Source organism: Balaenoptera borealis, assembly GCF_965194805.1.
Source record: "Balaenoptera borealis genome assembly, chromosome: 4".
NCBI lineage: Eukaryota > Metazoa > Chordata > Mammalia > Artiodactyla > Balaenopteridae > Balaenoptera > Balaenoptera borealis.
This window is the reverse complement of record NC_138861.1, coordinates 60,146,186-60,161,057: the sequence shown is the minus strand read 5'-3', so window position 1 is coordinate 60,161,057 and position 14,872 is coordinate 60,146,186. Positions and strand designations below refer to the sequence as shown.

General features: G+C 35.1%; 1 protein-coding gene and 1 long non-coding RNA gene across 12 annotated transcripts in view; one reads left to right on the top strand and one right to left on the bottom strand.

Annotated features, from left to right (window-relative positions):
* The window catches only part of LOC309627955, a 166,729-nt gene that overhangs the window by 19,416 nt on the left and 132,441 nt on the right, over window positions 1-14,872 (bottom strand). The gene's annotated exons all lie outside the window — the stretch shown is intronic.
* MTHFD2L (methylenetetrahydrofolate dehydrogenase (NADP+ dependent) 2 like) overlaps window positions 1-14,872 on the top strand; it is a 145,643-nt gene that overhangs the window by 67,880 nt on the left and 62,891 nt on the right. For all 9 annotated transcript variants that reach the window (XR_014244010.1, XR_014244011.1, XR_014244012.1 and 6 more), the window contains one exon: window positions 4,350-4,442. Coding sequence is in view for 6 of the 9 variants with exons in the window: in XM_082390266.1 (XP_082246392.1) it covers window positions 4,350-4,442 (93 nt within the window). In the remaining 3 variants the exon portion in view is untranslated. The remainder of the gene's footprint in view (window positions 1-4,349; window positions 4,443-14,872) is intronic.

The following is a 14,872-nucleotide window of genomic DNA, read 5'->3' as shown; positions in this document are numbered from 1 at the left end:
ATACCATTTTTTATTGTAGTTGTATTAAATGTGTAATGAATATAGGGGGAACTGTCATCTTTATGATGTTGAATCCTACTCAAGAATATGGTTTGTCTTAAAACCATGACTAGTGCCTCAGTCTTACTTAAATCTTTTGGTGTTGTTCTAGAGATTTTCTTTTACCATATAGATTTTACACATTTTTTGTTAAGTTTACTTCTGAGTATTTTATTTTTGTCTTGCTATTATAATGGGTTCTTTTCTTTCATTATATCTTCTTACATGTTGTTGTATATGATAGTATTTATATCAACTTTAAAAATAAAATAGCCAGTTACCATACCCACAAGATGAGTTTATTTGGGAATAGCCAGACGAATTACAATTTGGGAAATGCAAGCTATGGTGGACCATAGGCAAATCCAGAGAACAAAGGAGGGGAGGTTACTTTTATAGAGAAAAGGGGGTAGTTTGGAGGGACTGTTCTAAACAAAATTTTACTGGAGGAAAGTAAGAGTTCAGGGTGGCAATGGCTTCTCATTGGCTGGGCTGTTGCTGGGCAAGGAAAATCTTCCTTCCTGAAATAGAAGACTTCCTCTTGTTTGGTAAAACAAGGTACAGTTCTTCCCACGGGGCATGAAAATAGAGGCGAGTGCATGCAAACGATGGAAAGTGATAGTAGTGAGAGCACCTTCTACAGGCCCTCTCAACTCTAATTTTAGTTGAGGTTTTCTTTAATTTTCACATTTATTTCTATATATTCATTTTTACTTGGCTAATTTATTGAATTCTCTCCTTGCTTATAATGTTAGTTTTTAGGCTTAGTTATTATAAACATTTTAACATTTATGTTTATTAAGTTTTTTCTAATATCTTTTGTTTATTTTATTGTTCTTTATCTAACATTTTAAGTTAAATGATTGATTCACTCATTTTTTAATTTCTATTTTATTTATGTAATAATTTAAGTCTGTGAATTTTCCTCTAAGCTTTGCTTTATTTATATCTGATAGGATCTAGTCTGTAGTACTTTTATTATAAATGTTTCTAGAAATTCTGCAATGTTGTTTTGTGTTTTCCTTTTGACCCAAGGATTGTTCAAAATAGTATTAAAATTTTTTTCCAATGGAAGGGTTTCTCAATTTCTGATTTTGTCAATACTTATAACTTTATTGATTTGTGATCAGAGAAAATATCTATAGTTTATCCAGCTATCTACTTTTTGGTATTAATTACTTTTTTTGTTGTTGCCAAAGTCATATCATTAAAAATATACTCTTTGGGCACCTGAAAGGAAAATATATGATCTACTTTCAGAATTTAATGTATTGTAGTCAGATATATATCATTAATTATGTTGCTTATATTTTCTATACCTTTGATCTGTAATGGATTGAGAAAGGTTAATTGAATTCAACAAATTCAATGTGTTTCTATTTCTCCGTGTGTCTCCTGTAATTTCTGCTTTATGAACTGATTTCTTTTTTATTTGTTACTTATATATTTATCATTGTCGTGTCTTCATTTAAATCACACCTTTGCATTATAATGTGTACCTTTTTATCCTATTTGATAAAGTTGCTGTATTTCTCCTTATTTGATAATAAGAGCATCATTTTTTTTTTTGATTAGTCATTTTCCTGTTATATGTTTTCCCACCTTTTATTTTCAACATTTCTGAACAGCTTTGTTTCAGATGTGTTTTATATAAAGTATAGAACTAGACTTTACTTTGTGAGTCAATTTTAATATATTATTCTTTTAATAGATAACAGAAAAATTTATATTTATTATTATGGTAAATATATACAGTCTGAAATGTCATATTATCTTCTGTTCTGTTATTTTTACGGTTTTTGTTTTCTTTTTATATTTTTTCTTTTTTGTATATAGTTGTTTTATTATTTAGGAAGATTTAGGAAGTTAATAATTATAACTTTATACAGTACTCTTAGTTCTCTATTTCTTTATGTGGTATCTACTGATACTCTCTTAGAAGAAATGATAAAATGTTTCCTTTTCCTTCTGTGATTCCATTTCTTTTGTCTCCTACCTGATATTTGCCAATAAAAATTATCTTTGTAGTGTGTTTACCTTATACTTTTAAATATTCTCATATTTCTATTATTTGATTGGTCAGCTTTAAACTATATCTGTTCATTCTAGTCATTAAATATAAGGCAATCAGCAAACTTTCTCATTTTTGTCCTTTCTATTCTAATTTTGTTATTTGCACCAATTCTACCTAATCAGAGCAAATAACATTTAACATTTTGTCTATCACGCCAATCCTCACACTTTTTTGCCTTAATTTTGTTATTAAATATATTCAAAACACTCCAATAGTCCTTTTGCCAGTTTCCTCAGATATATTTTGATTCATTAAAGTTCATCTTTTAGCACATTCCTCTGGAAAAACTCATGGGAACAATATTTCCTGTGTTCTTACAATTTCAAAATTGTTTGCAAACTTTAATCTTGGAAGACAATTTGACTGGATATGAAATCCTTGCTCCCAGTTTCTTTACATGGGTTTCTTGTAGGTATTGCTCTGCTGTTTTCTGGAATTGAATGTAAAAATCTGAAGTTTTGCCTGGTTGCTCATAGGATTCTTTTTTTAGTCTTTAAAATCCAGCAACTTTACTGATATGTGTCTCACTGTTGACTATTATAGGTCAATTTGTATGGACTCAAGTCTTTTTTCCCCATTTTGTATGACTCTAAATTCTTATTTTTAAAGTGTTTGGCATAGTGTTTGGTCATAATGTTCAACTTTTCCATAACAACATTTTTCTGTTGAGTTTATTACTTTGTTGTTAAATTAAAAATTTTCTTTGTTTTTTTTTTCCTTGGGTCTGCCACTTTTAAAATGTATCCTTTTATTTACTTAAAATTTTGCATATAGTAAAATTTACTCTTTTTTGGTGTATAGTTCCATGACTTTAGACAAATGCATACAGTCATGTAACTACCACTAGAATCAAAATTCCCCTGGGCTGATTCTTATATAGTATCCTTTTATTGATGCTGTGTAAAATCCTTTTTAAAATTACTTATCATGGAATGAGCTGGGTTTTCTTGGATCTTCTCTTTGCAGTGTGCTTCTGTTAGGGTTTGGGGAGGACATGCTGAGCAGCCTTCAGATTCTTCCTTCACCACTTTCACAGAGTCAAACTACTTCCTGTTTGAATGGCTCCTCTGAGTCTTTGTGTTACTACCCACTGTGAACTATGCTAGGTCCAAGAGGGCTTCTTCTGCCCTTATTCCCACATCTTCTGCTACAAATAAGAGAGATATATATTGCATTTTATGTGTCCCCTTCACCTTCAGGAAGTATATTTTTGTAGTCATTTCCAGAGATCTGCCGCTGCTGGCCATCTTGTTATTCTCTGAACTTCTTTCTGCCTTTCTCCCTGTGTGGTATCTACTAACTCTGCTGATCCTGGGTAACTCTTCCATGTTTTTGGAGTCTGTGTACAATATGTCTTCTAGTTTTGCTAAAAATTGTGCAGTTTTTATTGTTGTCATTAACTGTGTAGCATTTGCATGTTATCTGGGAGGAGAAGAGAGACAATACTGTCTCACACGGCCCTGTTCTTACTGGAAGTCCTTCCTTTGACTTCCCTCATCACTGCCTTTCCCTCATTCCCCTTCCTTGGCTCACACATTAAGCACTGGAATCCCTCATACTGCTAACCTCTCTTATTCCTACATCTCTTAATTAAAGCATGTATGAATACTTCCTGTTATATCCTAGACCTCGTCATCATTTTCTAAACATATAATTTCAGTTGGTCCATTTTTTCCTGCTATCCTTTTGGCTTGGAATGCTCTTCTATTCTTTCCCTGATTAGTATACTCTTGTTCATACTTTATGACCTAAAAATGTATATTAACTCCTTCAGGAAACCTTCCTTGACACCTCCTCAGGATGAGGCAGAATTAATTTCTCACCTGTGCTTCTACAGTACATTGTGCCATTTTTAGTGCACTTATTTTGTTGTTTTCAATATTTACATATTATCAAGCCAGTGAGTATCCCCTACATCTATGTATTGACCTGTCAATACAGAACTTTCAAATCCTGGGTTTCTAGGACTCTACTTACAACTCTCCTATGATGGTCAGCACATACCTTCATTTATCTCATTTGATTTTCCACTGTTCAATTGAGGGGTACAATATTTTGAGTCATCTAGGTTTCCTTATCTAGCTTTTGCTTGCTAAGTGATTTGATAATTTCAAAGCAATTTTCCTATTCTTAGGATGTAACTGGAACTCCTCTAGAATTGGAGCATTCACAAATTAAAAAAAAAAACAAAAAACAAACCTCAGTAATCATTAATGGAAGTTATTCTGCATTCCAGGTGATGCAACTGTGACAATAGCTCACAGATATACTCCTAAAGAACAACTGAAGATCCATACTCTGCTGGCAGATGTTATCGTAGTAGCTGCAGGTAAGTCTTTAGTGGCTGTTATTTGGTGAAATGTCATCAGCAGACTAATTCCTGCCCTAATTGCTGACATGTCTATAAGAACAGCTTCTTGGGAGACTTAGGTATATGTAGGACTGACTTCCATTCTGTCTCTTGGCAATCATCATATTGGTCCATTATGCCTATGTTAGCATTCATCACTTCATTGTGGAAAACCAAAACAGCCTTTGGAATGACAGATTAAGCACAAGAATAAATGTGTACTTTGACACTTACTTTGACCGACATGATTGGTTCTAAACATGAATAAGTTATGGGGAGACTGATAGGAAATGCTGTTGAAAGAGTAGCCAGGGCTAGCTCACATAGGACCTTGTGGACCCTGTAAGGACTTTCATATAAGCCAAAGGTGGCTGTGAGCAGGAGACTGACATGATCTGTCTTATGTTTTTAAAATATTATTCATACTGTGTCAAGGGGAATTGAGTGTAGAAGAGCAGGAGTAGAAACAGAGAGAACAGTTATTGCACTTCTATTTAATGGATCTAGGTTTTTCCTTAATTTGTTTTATAATCAAACATACAAAGTAATTCTACCCGTCATTGCTATCTTTACTCTTGCCACATAGCATTTCTACATTGCAGACAATTGTGACTCTTTCTGTTTTATCCAAGACTTGAATGGGAGCATTTTTCATTTTGTTTATCAATTAGATGTTATTGGTAATTTCTAGGCTTTACACTTGATTTGCTGAGTATTTACAAACTATGAAGGGAGGGTAAAAGTTCCAGAAGAAATTGAGTTTGATGAAGAGAATAATAATAGTTTAAATTAGTTTCAACCAAGATTAATTCACTTTTTATTATAATATAGGCCCTTCTCTGAAAGTCAGAATATATATGTGATGATTCCAGGTGGAGTAATTTGCCTCTTCATAGAGTAAAAATAGAAATATTCCCTTTTCAAGAAGTCACCAGTAAACTGGTAAAGCTAAGCACATTTCCTGTTTTTCTGAGAAATTATATTCAGAGGATATCAAGTGCAAATTTTTGAACTGGGTTGACATAAGTAAGACATCAGATGTTTAGACAGGCAATACAGTTTTTCAGACCACAGGTCAACACTAAGTAAAATACTGCTGCAGCAGCTGATTTATTCACAGAAGACAAATATTGGGTTGGCCAGAAAGTTCATTACGGCAAAGCCTAACGAACTTTTGGCAAACCCAATGTTATGTTGACTTCTTTTTATTTATTTATTTATTATTATTGTATTATTATTTTTTTAATGTTTATTTATTTATTTATTTTCTTATTACTCATCCATTTTATACACATCAGTGTATACACGTCAATCCCAATCACCCAATTCATCACACCACCACCCCCACCCCCCTGCCGCTTTCCCCCCTTGGTGTCCATACGTTTGTTCTCTACATCTGTGTCTCAATTTCTGCCCTGCAAACCAGTTCATCTTTACCATTTTCTAGGTTCCACATATATGTGTTAATATACGATATTTGTTTTTCGCTTTCTGAATTACTTCACTCTGTATGACAGTCTCTAGATGCATCCACGTCTCTACAAATGACCTGACTTCGTTCCTTTTTAGGGCGGAGTAATATTCCATTGTATATATATACCACATCTTCTTCATCCATTCGTCTCTTGATGGGCATTTAGGTTGCTTCCATGACCAGGCTATTGTAAATAGTGCTGCAATGAACATTGGGGTGCATGTGTCTTTTTGAATTATGGTTTTCTCTGGGTGTATGCCCAGTAGTGGGATTGCTGGGTCATACAGTAGTTCTATTTTTAGTTCTTTAAGGAACCTCCATACTGTTCTCCATAGTGCCTGTATCAATTTACATTCCCACCAACAGTGCAGGAGGGTTCCCTTTTCTCCACACCCTCCCCAGCATTTGTTGTTTGTAGACTTTCTGATGATGCCTTTTCCAACTGGTGTGAGGTGATACCTCACTGTAGTTTTGATTTGCATTTCTCTAATAATTAGTGATGTTGAGCAGCTTTTCATGTGCTTCTTGGCCATCTGTACGTCTTCTTTGGAGAAATGTCTATTTAGGTCTTCTGCCCATTTTTGGATTGGGTTGTTTGTTTCTTTAATATTGAGCTGCATGAGCTGTTTATATATTTTGGAGATTAATCCTTTGTCCGTTGATTCATTTGCAAATATTTTCTCCCATTCGGAGGGTTGTCTATTCGTCTTGTTTATGGTTTCCTTTGCTTCGCAAAAGCTTTGAAGTTTCATTAGGTCCCATTTGTTTATTTTTGTTTTTATTTCCATTACTCTAGGAGGTGGATCCAAAAAGATCTTGCTGTGATTTATGTCAAAGAGTGTTCTTCCTATGTTTTCCTCTGAGAGTTTTATAGTATCCAGTCTTACATTTAGGTCTCGAATCCATTTTGAGTTTATTTTTATGTATGGTGTTAGGGAGTGTTCTAATTTCATTCTTTTACATGTAGCTGTCCAGTTTTCCCAGCACCACTTATTGAAGAGACTGTCTTTTCTCCATTGTATATCCTTGCCTCCTTTGTCATAGATTAGTTGACCATAGGTGTGTGGGTTTATCTCTGGGCTTTCTATCTTGTTCCATTGATGTATGTTTGTGTTTTTGTGCCAGTACCATATTGTCTTGATTACTGTAGCTTTGTAGTATAGTCTGAAGTCAGGGAGTCTGATTCCTACAGCTCCGTTTTTTTCCCTCAAGACTGCTTTGGATATTCGGGGACTTTTGTGTCTCCATACAAATTTTAAGATTTTTTGTTCTAGTTCCGTAAAAAATGCCATTGATAATTTGATAGTGATTGCATTGAATCTGTAGATTGCTTTGGGTAGTATAGTCATTTTCACAATATTGATTCTTCCAATCTAAGAACATGGTATATGTCTCCATCTGTTTGTATCATCTTTAATTTCTTTCATCAGTTTCTTATAGTTTTCTGCATACAGGTCTTTTGTCTCCCTAGGTAGGTTTATTCCTAGGTATTTTATTCTTTTTGTTGCAATGGTAAATGTGAGTGTTTCCTTAATTTTGCTTTCAGATTTTTCATCATTAGTGTATAGGAATGCAAGAGATTTCTGTGCATTAATTTTGTATCCTGCAACTTTACCAAATTCATTAATTAGCTCTAGTAGTTTTCTGGTGGTATTTTTAGGATTCTCTAGGTATAGTATCATGTCATCTGCAACCAGTGACAGTTTTACTTCTTCTTTTCCAATTTGTGTTCCTTTTAATTTCTTTTCCTCCTCTGATTGCTGTGGCTAGGACTTCCAAAACTATGTTGAATAATAGTGATGAGAGTGGACATCCTTGTCTTCTTCCTGATCTTAGAGAAAATGCTTTCAGTTTTTCACCATTGAGAATGATGTTTGCTGTGGGCTTGTCGTATATGGCCTTTATTATGTTGAGGTAGGTTCCCTCTATGCCCACTTTCTGGAGAGTTTTTATCATAAATGGGTGTTGAATTTTGTCAGAAGCTTTTTCTGCATCTATTGAGATGATCCTATGGTTTTTCTCCTTCAATTTGTTAATATTGTGTATCACATTGATTGATTTGCATATATTGAAGAATCCGTGCATCCCTGGGATAAATCCCACTTGATCATGGTGTATGATCCTTTTAATGTGTTGTTGGATTCTGTTTGCTAGTATTTTGTTTAGGATTTTTGCATCTATATTCATCAGTGATATTGGTCTGTAATTTTCTTTTTTTGTAGTGTCTTTGTCTGGTTTTGGTATCAGGGTGATGGTGGCCTCATAGAATGAGTTTGGGAGTGTTCCTTCCTCTGCAATTGTTTGGAAGAGTTTGAGAAGGATGGGTGTTAGCTCTTCTCTACATTTCTGATAGAATTCACCTGTGTAGCCATCTGGTCCTGGAGTTTTCTTTGTTGGAAGATTTTTAATCTCAGTTTCAATTTCATTTCTTGTGATTGGTCTGTTCATATTTTCTATTTCTTCCTGGTTCAGTCTTGGAAGGTTATACCATTCTACGAATTTGTCCGTTTCTTCCAGGTTGTCCATTTTATTTCCATAGAGTGCTTGTAGTAGTCTCTTAGGATGCTTTGTATTTCTGCCGTGTCTGTTGTAACTTCTCCTTTTCTATTTCTAATTTTATTGATTTGAGTCCTCTCCCTCTTTTTCTTGATGAGTCTGGCTAAGGGTTTATCAATTTTGTTTATCTTCTCAAAGAACCAGCTTTTAGTTTTATTGATCTTTGCTATTGTTTTCTTTGTATATAGTTCATTTATTTCTGCTCTGATCTTTATGATTTCTTTCCTTCTGCTAACTTTGGATTTGGTTTGTTCTTCTTTCTCTAGATCCTTTAGGTGTAACGTTAGATTGTTTATTGAGATTTTTCTTGTTTCTTGAGGTAGGCTTGTATAGTTATAAACTTCCCTCTTAGAACTGCTTTTGCTGCATCCCATAGGTTTGGGATCGTTGTGTTTTCATTGTCATTTGTCTCTAGGTATTTTTTGATTTCCTGTTTGATTTCTTTAGTGATCTCTTGGTTATTTAGTAACGTATTGTTTAGCCTCCATGTGTTTGTGTTTTTTACGTTTTTTTCCGTGTAATTCATTTCTAATCTCATAGCTTAGTGGTCAGAAAAGATGCTTGATATGATTTTAATTTTCTTAAATTTACTGAGGCTTGATTTGTGACCCAAGATGTGATCTATCCTGGAGAATGTTCTGTGTGCACTTGAGAGAAAGTGTAATCTGCTGTTTTTGGATGGAATGTCCTATAAATATCAATTAAATCTATCTGGTCTATTGTGTCATTTAAAGCTTGTGTTTCCTTATTAATTTTCTGTTTGGATGATCTGTCCATTGGTGTAAGTGAGGTGTTAAAGTCCCCCACTATTATTGTGTTACTGTCGATTTCCTCTTTTAGAGCTGTTAGCAGTTGCCTTATGTGTTGAGGTGCTCCTATTTTGGGTGCATATCTATTTATAATTGTTATATCTTCTTCTTGGATTGATCCCTTGATCATATGTAGTGTCCTTCCTTGTCTCCTGTACCATTCTTTATTTGAAAGTCTATTTTATCTTATATGAGTATTGCTACTCCAGCTTTCTTTTGATTTCCATTTGCATGGAATATCTTTTTCCATCCCCTCACTTTCTGTCTGTATGTGTCCCTAGGTCTGAAGTGGGTCTCTTGTAGACAACATATATATGGGTCTTGTTTTTTATCCATTCAGCAAGCCTGTGTCTTTTGGTTGGAGCATTTAATCCTTTCACGTTTAAGGTAATTATCGATATGTATGTTCCTATGACCATTTTCTTAATTGTCTTGGGTTTGTTTTTGTAGGTCCTTTTCTTCTCTTGTGTTTCCCACTTAGAGAAGTTCCTTTAGCATTTGTTGTAGAGCTGGTTTGGTGGTGCTGAATTCTCTTAGCTTTTGCTTGTCTCTAAAGCTTTTGATTTCTCCATCGAATGTGAATGAGATCCTTGCTGGGTAGAGTAATCTTGGTTGTAGGTTCTTCCCTTTCATCACTTTAAGTATATCATGCCCCTCCCTTCTGGCTTGTAGAGTTTCTTCTGAGAAATCAGCTGTTAACCTTATGGGAGTTCCCTTATATGTTATTTTTCGTTTTTCCCTTGCTGCTTTCAATAATTTTTATTTGTCTTTAATTTTTGCCAATTTTTTTACTATGTGTCTCAGCATGTTTCTCCTTGGGTTTATCCTGTATGGGACTCTCTGTGCTTCCTGGACTTGGGTGGCTCTTTCCTTTCCCATATTAGGGAAGTTTTTGACTATAATCTCTTCATATATTTTCTCGGGTCCTTCCTCTGTCTCTTCTCCTTCTGGGACCCCTATAATGCGAATGTTGTTGCATTTAATGTTGTCCCAGAGGTCTCTTAGGCTGTCTTCATTTCTTTTCATTCTTTTTTCTTTATTCTGTTCCTCAGCAGTGAATTCTGCCATTCTGTCTTCCAGGTCACTTATCCGTTCTTCTGCCTCAGTTATTCTGCTATTGATTCCTTCTAGTGTAGTTTTCATTTCAGTTATTGTATTGTTCATCTCTGTTTGTTCTTTAATTCTTCTAGATCTTTTTTAAACATTTCTTGCATCTTCTCAGTCTTTGCCTCCATTCTTTTTCCGAAGTGCTGGTTCATCTTCACTATCGTTATTCTGAATTCTTTTTCTGGAAGATTGCCTATGTCCATTTCATTTAGTTGTTTTTCTGGGGTTTTATCTTGTTCCTTCATCTGATACATAGCCCTCTGCCTTTTCATCTTGTCTATCTTTCTGTGAATGTGGTTTTTGTTCCACAGGCTGCAGGATTGTAGTTCTTTTTGCTTCTGCTGTCTGCCCTCTGCTGAATTCTTTTTAGAAACACTTGGATTCACACACCAGTCTCAGGATTTGGTGAGTAGTTAGGAATTTGAGTGGTCATCCTTGTTTTTCTCGAACTTTAGACAGAATGAAATTTACACTGTCTTTAAAAGGTGCTACTTGACTTCAGTGTTACCAACTTGTAAAGACTATTTCACAATTGACCTTAGTTCCCATTTATCAATTATAACATTGAATGAATATTTTCTTTTAGTGGGGAAAAATCCCTCAGTGTACATTCATGCTCATGTTATTTTCTTTGACAAGAAATGACAAATGGGTGATTAAAATCCTCTTTCAAGAACCAATGACATTTTTTTGTGACTAAATCAAACCTTAGGTCCCAAGTATGCATGCGAATGCTATCATCATCCTTGAGTTCCTCCTATAGACTCACTGTATGCTCCTTTGTAAAGCCTAAATCAGCACTGAGTACTAGGTGTTAAAAATAAGACAGGGAAAGAAAAAGGAAAATAAAGGACGAGAAGGGAAAGGAAGGACCAAGCCTATATAAAATGAACAGAAAATGAGTCAGGAGGTACTCAGGCCCCTAGGGGTAGAGACAGCATGGAGGCTGTGTACAGCAGCCATCCTGCTCAGAGTAACCTGTTACCACCAGAGTGCGCCAGTCAGGTGTGTAGCTACTTCAGACAGCCAGTTGGCCGCACACCATCCTAATCCTGACCTGGAAGACATTTTGAACGAAAGCAGTGCAAACAGGTCTTACTCCCATCTTGTATTTTAGCTCTAATGCCTCTAATTAGATACAAAGGTATTCTGAATGCTGGAAGACAGCCCTGCACAAAGCCCTGTAATCATGCTGAAGAAATACATATTTGGATAATGGGAAATTTCAGGGTAGAAAATTGAGAATTTATAAGAAATAACTAAAGATTGCTACATTTCCACTTCCTTAGTAATCACCTGGAGAATTTAAGGGTAAAATACGTAAAGGTAAATTACAGTGAAATTATATAGAAAGCAGGAGTTAATGTAAAAAAGAAATTCTGTATAACCGGACAATAGGAATGAAATATTACTAAAATGATCACATCGTGCATTATGTGTGGGAAATAACAAATACAATTAGCAGTGGGTATTAAAGAAGGAGATAGCGATCTAATGACAGAGGTAGCTGGAACAGGGAGGGCTGGATCATTGTCATAACTAGGATGTCAGCATATAAGGAAGCAGTCCCATCTAGAAGTCAGGAAGAGTAGAAGGCGGAGCAGTGCGTAATGTATCAGAAAGATTAATGATATCTGATAGATGACAGTACAGAATGTAATGACGAAATCTCAGAATGGGCTTGAAAAAGAAAAATGTAAAAGAGGAAATCATTGTGTGAAGATCCTGGGGCATTAATAAAATTAACTTATATTAATATTAATCTCACCCCTTCAGTTTCTCAAATTCCCATAGTCCTATGCTTATAGATTTAACTGTGTATCACTTACTTTTTAAGCATCTACTTTCAAAAATCAAAAATTGGGCTAATTTAGAAGCTTGAATCTGAAAATCAGATTGTCAAACTGTATTTAGAAATAAGGAGCTTCAAGTCTCTACTTATAGCTACCTCTGAGTTCACAGAGAGCATGAATCTGTTTCTAGGACATTTTCCTGTATCGTGGTTATAGCACTTAACACCTGTTTATGGTTGTTGGTCACCTTCACTAGATTATAGCAGGAACAGGACTGTTTGTTTTGTTTTGTTTTGTTTTGTTTTGTTTTAGCTTTTTTTCTAAGCCAAGTGCTTAGAACAATATCTGACACACAGTGGGTACTCAATAAATGTGTGCTGTATTCATTTTGAGATTACAACTGGAGCAAGGATTTCTTCAAATTGATATAAACTTAGATGATAAATTTTTAAGAATAATTTTATAAAGATGGAATCATTCGTCTGAGATATTGGTTGATTCACTTAGTGATAGCGTTATTTTTATGACTACTAAGCATACCTACTTTGTCATTGTAAAGTAAATTGATAAAGCCATAAAAGTGAAAGATTTATTTATAAACGAATAGTTCTTATCATTAAGTGGATGAATGGGCTGATTTGATTTGAAAGATTAAGATTAAGAAATTATGAGCAGGATGAAGAAAGTAAAGAGACTATTATAGACATCTAAAATATAGTAAGAAAGGGGAAAGGTGGGGGGGAGGGATAAATTAGGAGATTGGAATTAACATATACACACTACTATATATAAAATAGGTAATCAACAAGGACCTACTGTATAGCACAGAGAACTCTACTCAGTACTCTGTAATAACCTATATGGGAAAATAATCTGAAAAAGAATATATATATATATAACTGAATCACTTTGCTGTACACCTGGAACTAACACAACATTGTAAATCAACTATACTCCAATATAAAATAAAAATTTTTTAAATGAAATAAAATATAGTAAGAGTATTAAACAGTTGAATGGAAGTAGTTTAGGGGAAGGCTAAATTGGCTTTGTGTAAGGCTAGTGATAAAGCAGGGGAAACTAGCCAGAATAAGGCACCAATTCTGAGAGTGTGGTAGAAGACCTTTGGTTGGCCTATATCTCATGCTTCCAGGAAACTGGGGGGAAATCTTCAGTTTGTAAAACTTCTAGGAATCTTGATTATCCAGGCAGGATAGGCACTTTTTTCCCAGACATTGTCCAAAGGACCCTCCACCCATCTGAGTAAACTCTGTGGAATTGGCTTCATTCAGAAGATAAGCTGCTGAGTCAATGCCACTAGCATATTAGCTTCTGAATGCAGAATGTCATAGTTAGTGATAGCTGATGTTTTGTCCACTAAGCTCTCCCCACCAGCATGATGAATGAACCTTCACAATCGTAACTGAAGCGTCTCTATTGCAACACTTTTAATAATAGACATTGTAATATAAAACAGGATAAATGGGTAATTCAGTAATTTGGAATATTCATACTTACTCGTCATAAAATGCAAGGTGACCAACCAACTTCTTTTCACTGCTTCTCCCATCATATTATCAAGTTTTAGACACACTCCCATTACACATCATCCTACTCGGAGTTTTCCCTCTGTTAAATTTCCTCCTCTTGGAGCCAGGTTAGTAATTTTCAGGATGCCATGACACTGAGAAGTTCCAAGGGGTGGGGCGTGGAAATACTCAACTCCACCATAGGCAGCTCATGCAACTCGGAAGTGGAACTTGCTCACTGACAGCCCTGGGTGCTTCCTGAGTAGATGCCAGCACACTTCATGGTCTCACTAAAGCTATTGTTCCTCCCATATCCTATTTCTCATTCTCCATCTTCTCACCTTTAGCCTCTGCTTCTCCATTTAGAATTCCTTCCTGCCTTCCCAAATTTGTCGTTTATCTTAGTTTTGTCAATTATTTTCAATGGTATAGAGTAGTATGAAAGCACAGGCCTTGCTAGAGTAAGAATTCCAGAATTTAACTCCCAGTTTTGCCACTTGCTAATCGTATAACCTTGTCAAGTTATCCAATCTCTCTGAGCCTCAATCTCTTCAGTGTGAAAAATATGATAACCTCTAACAATAGTGTTGTTAAGCCAGCCAGTCTGTGTAAAGAACATAGCACAGTGACTCGCAAATTACAAATACTCAATAAATGTTATATGCTAATTTTTATATGCTAGTCCTTCTCAGGCCATTACATATATATATCTGAACAATAATTTAGAAATAATAAATCAGTTGATTATTAAGCTATAACTTTTATATAACTAAATCAATATACTTTTTGGTTACTTTTGATACTAACGTAGTATCAAAGTTTACTAGTCAACATAAATGTAAATAAATTAATCTAAGATGTGACTTATGCATGAGAACAACTTCATAAAAGCTTTATTTTCACTTAAGATTTGTGGCTTCTCATGATGCCATGAGCCTTTGCTCATAGCTGTGTACTCTGTTGTCCCTGGATGAATCCCTTGTTGCCTCTCTCTCTTTTGGAAGTCTGACTTTGCAAGGAGCTGGGGGAGGTGGAGGCACTTCGGCTAAGGGATTTGTTATCTCAGGCCTTTACCCACCCTCCCAGTCTCCCTCTCTCTCTTTCTACCTCCTCCCTGTCCCCACTCCAGTCCCCACAATCC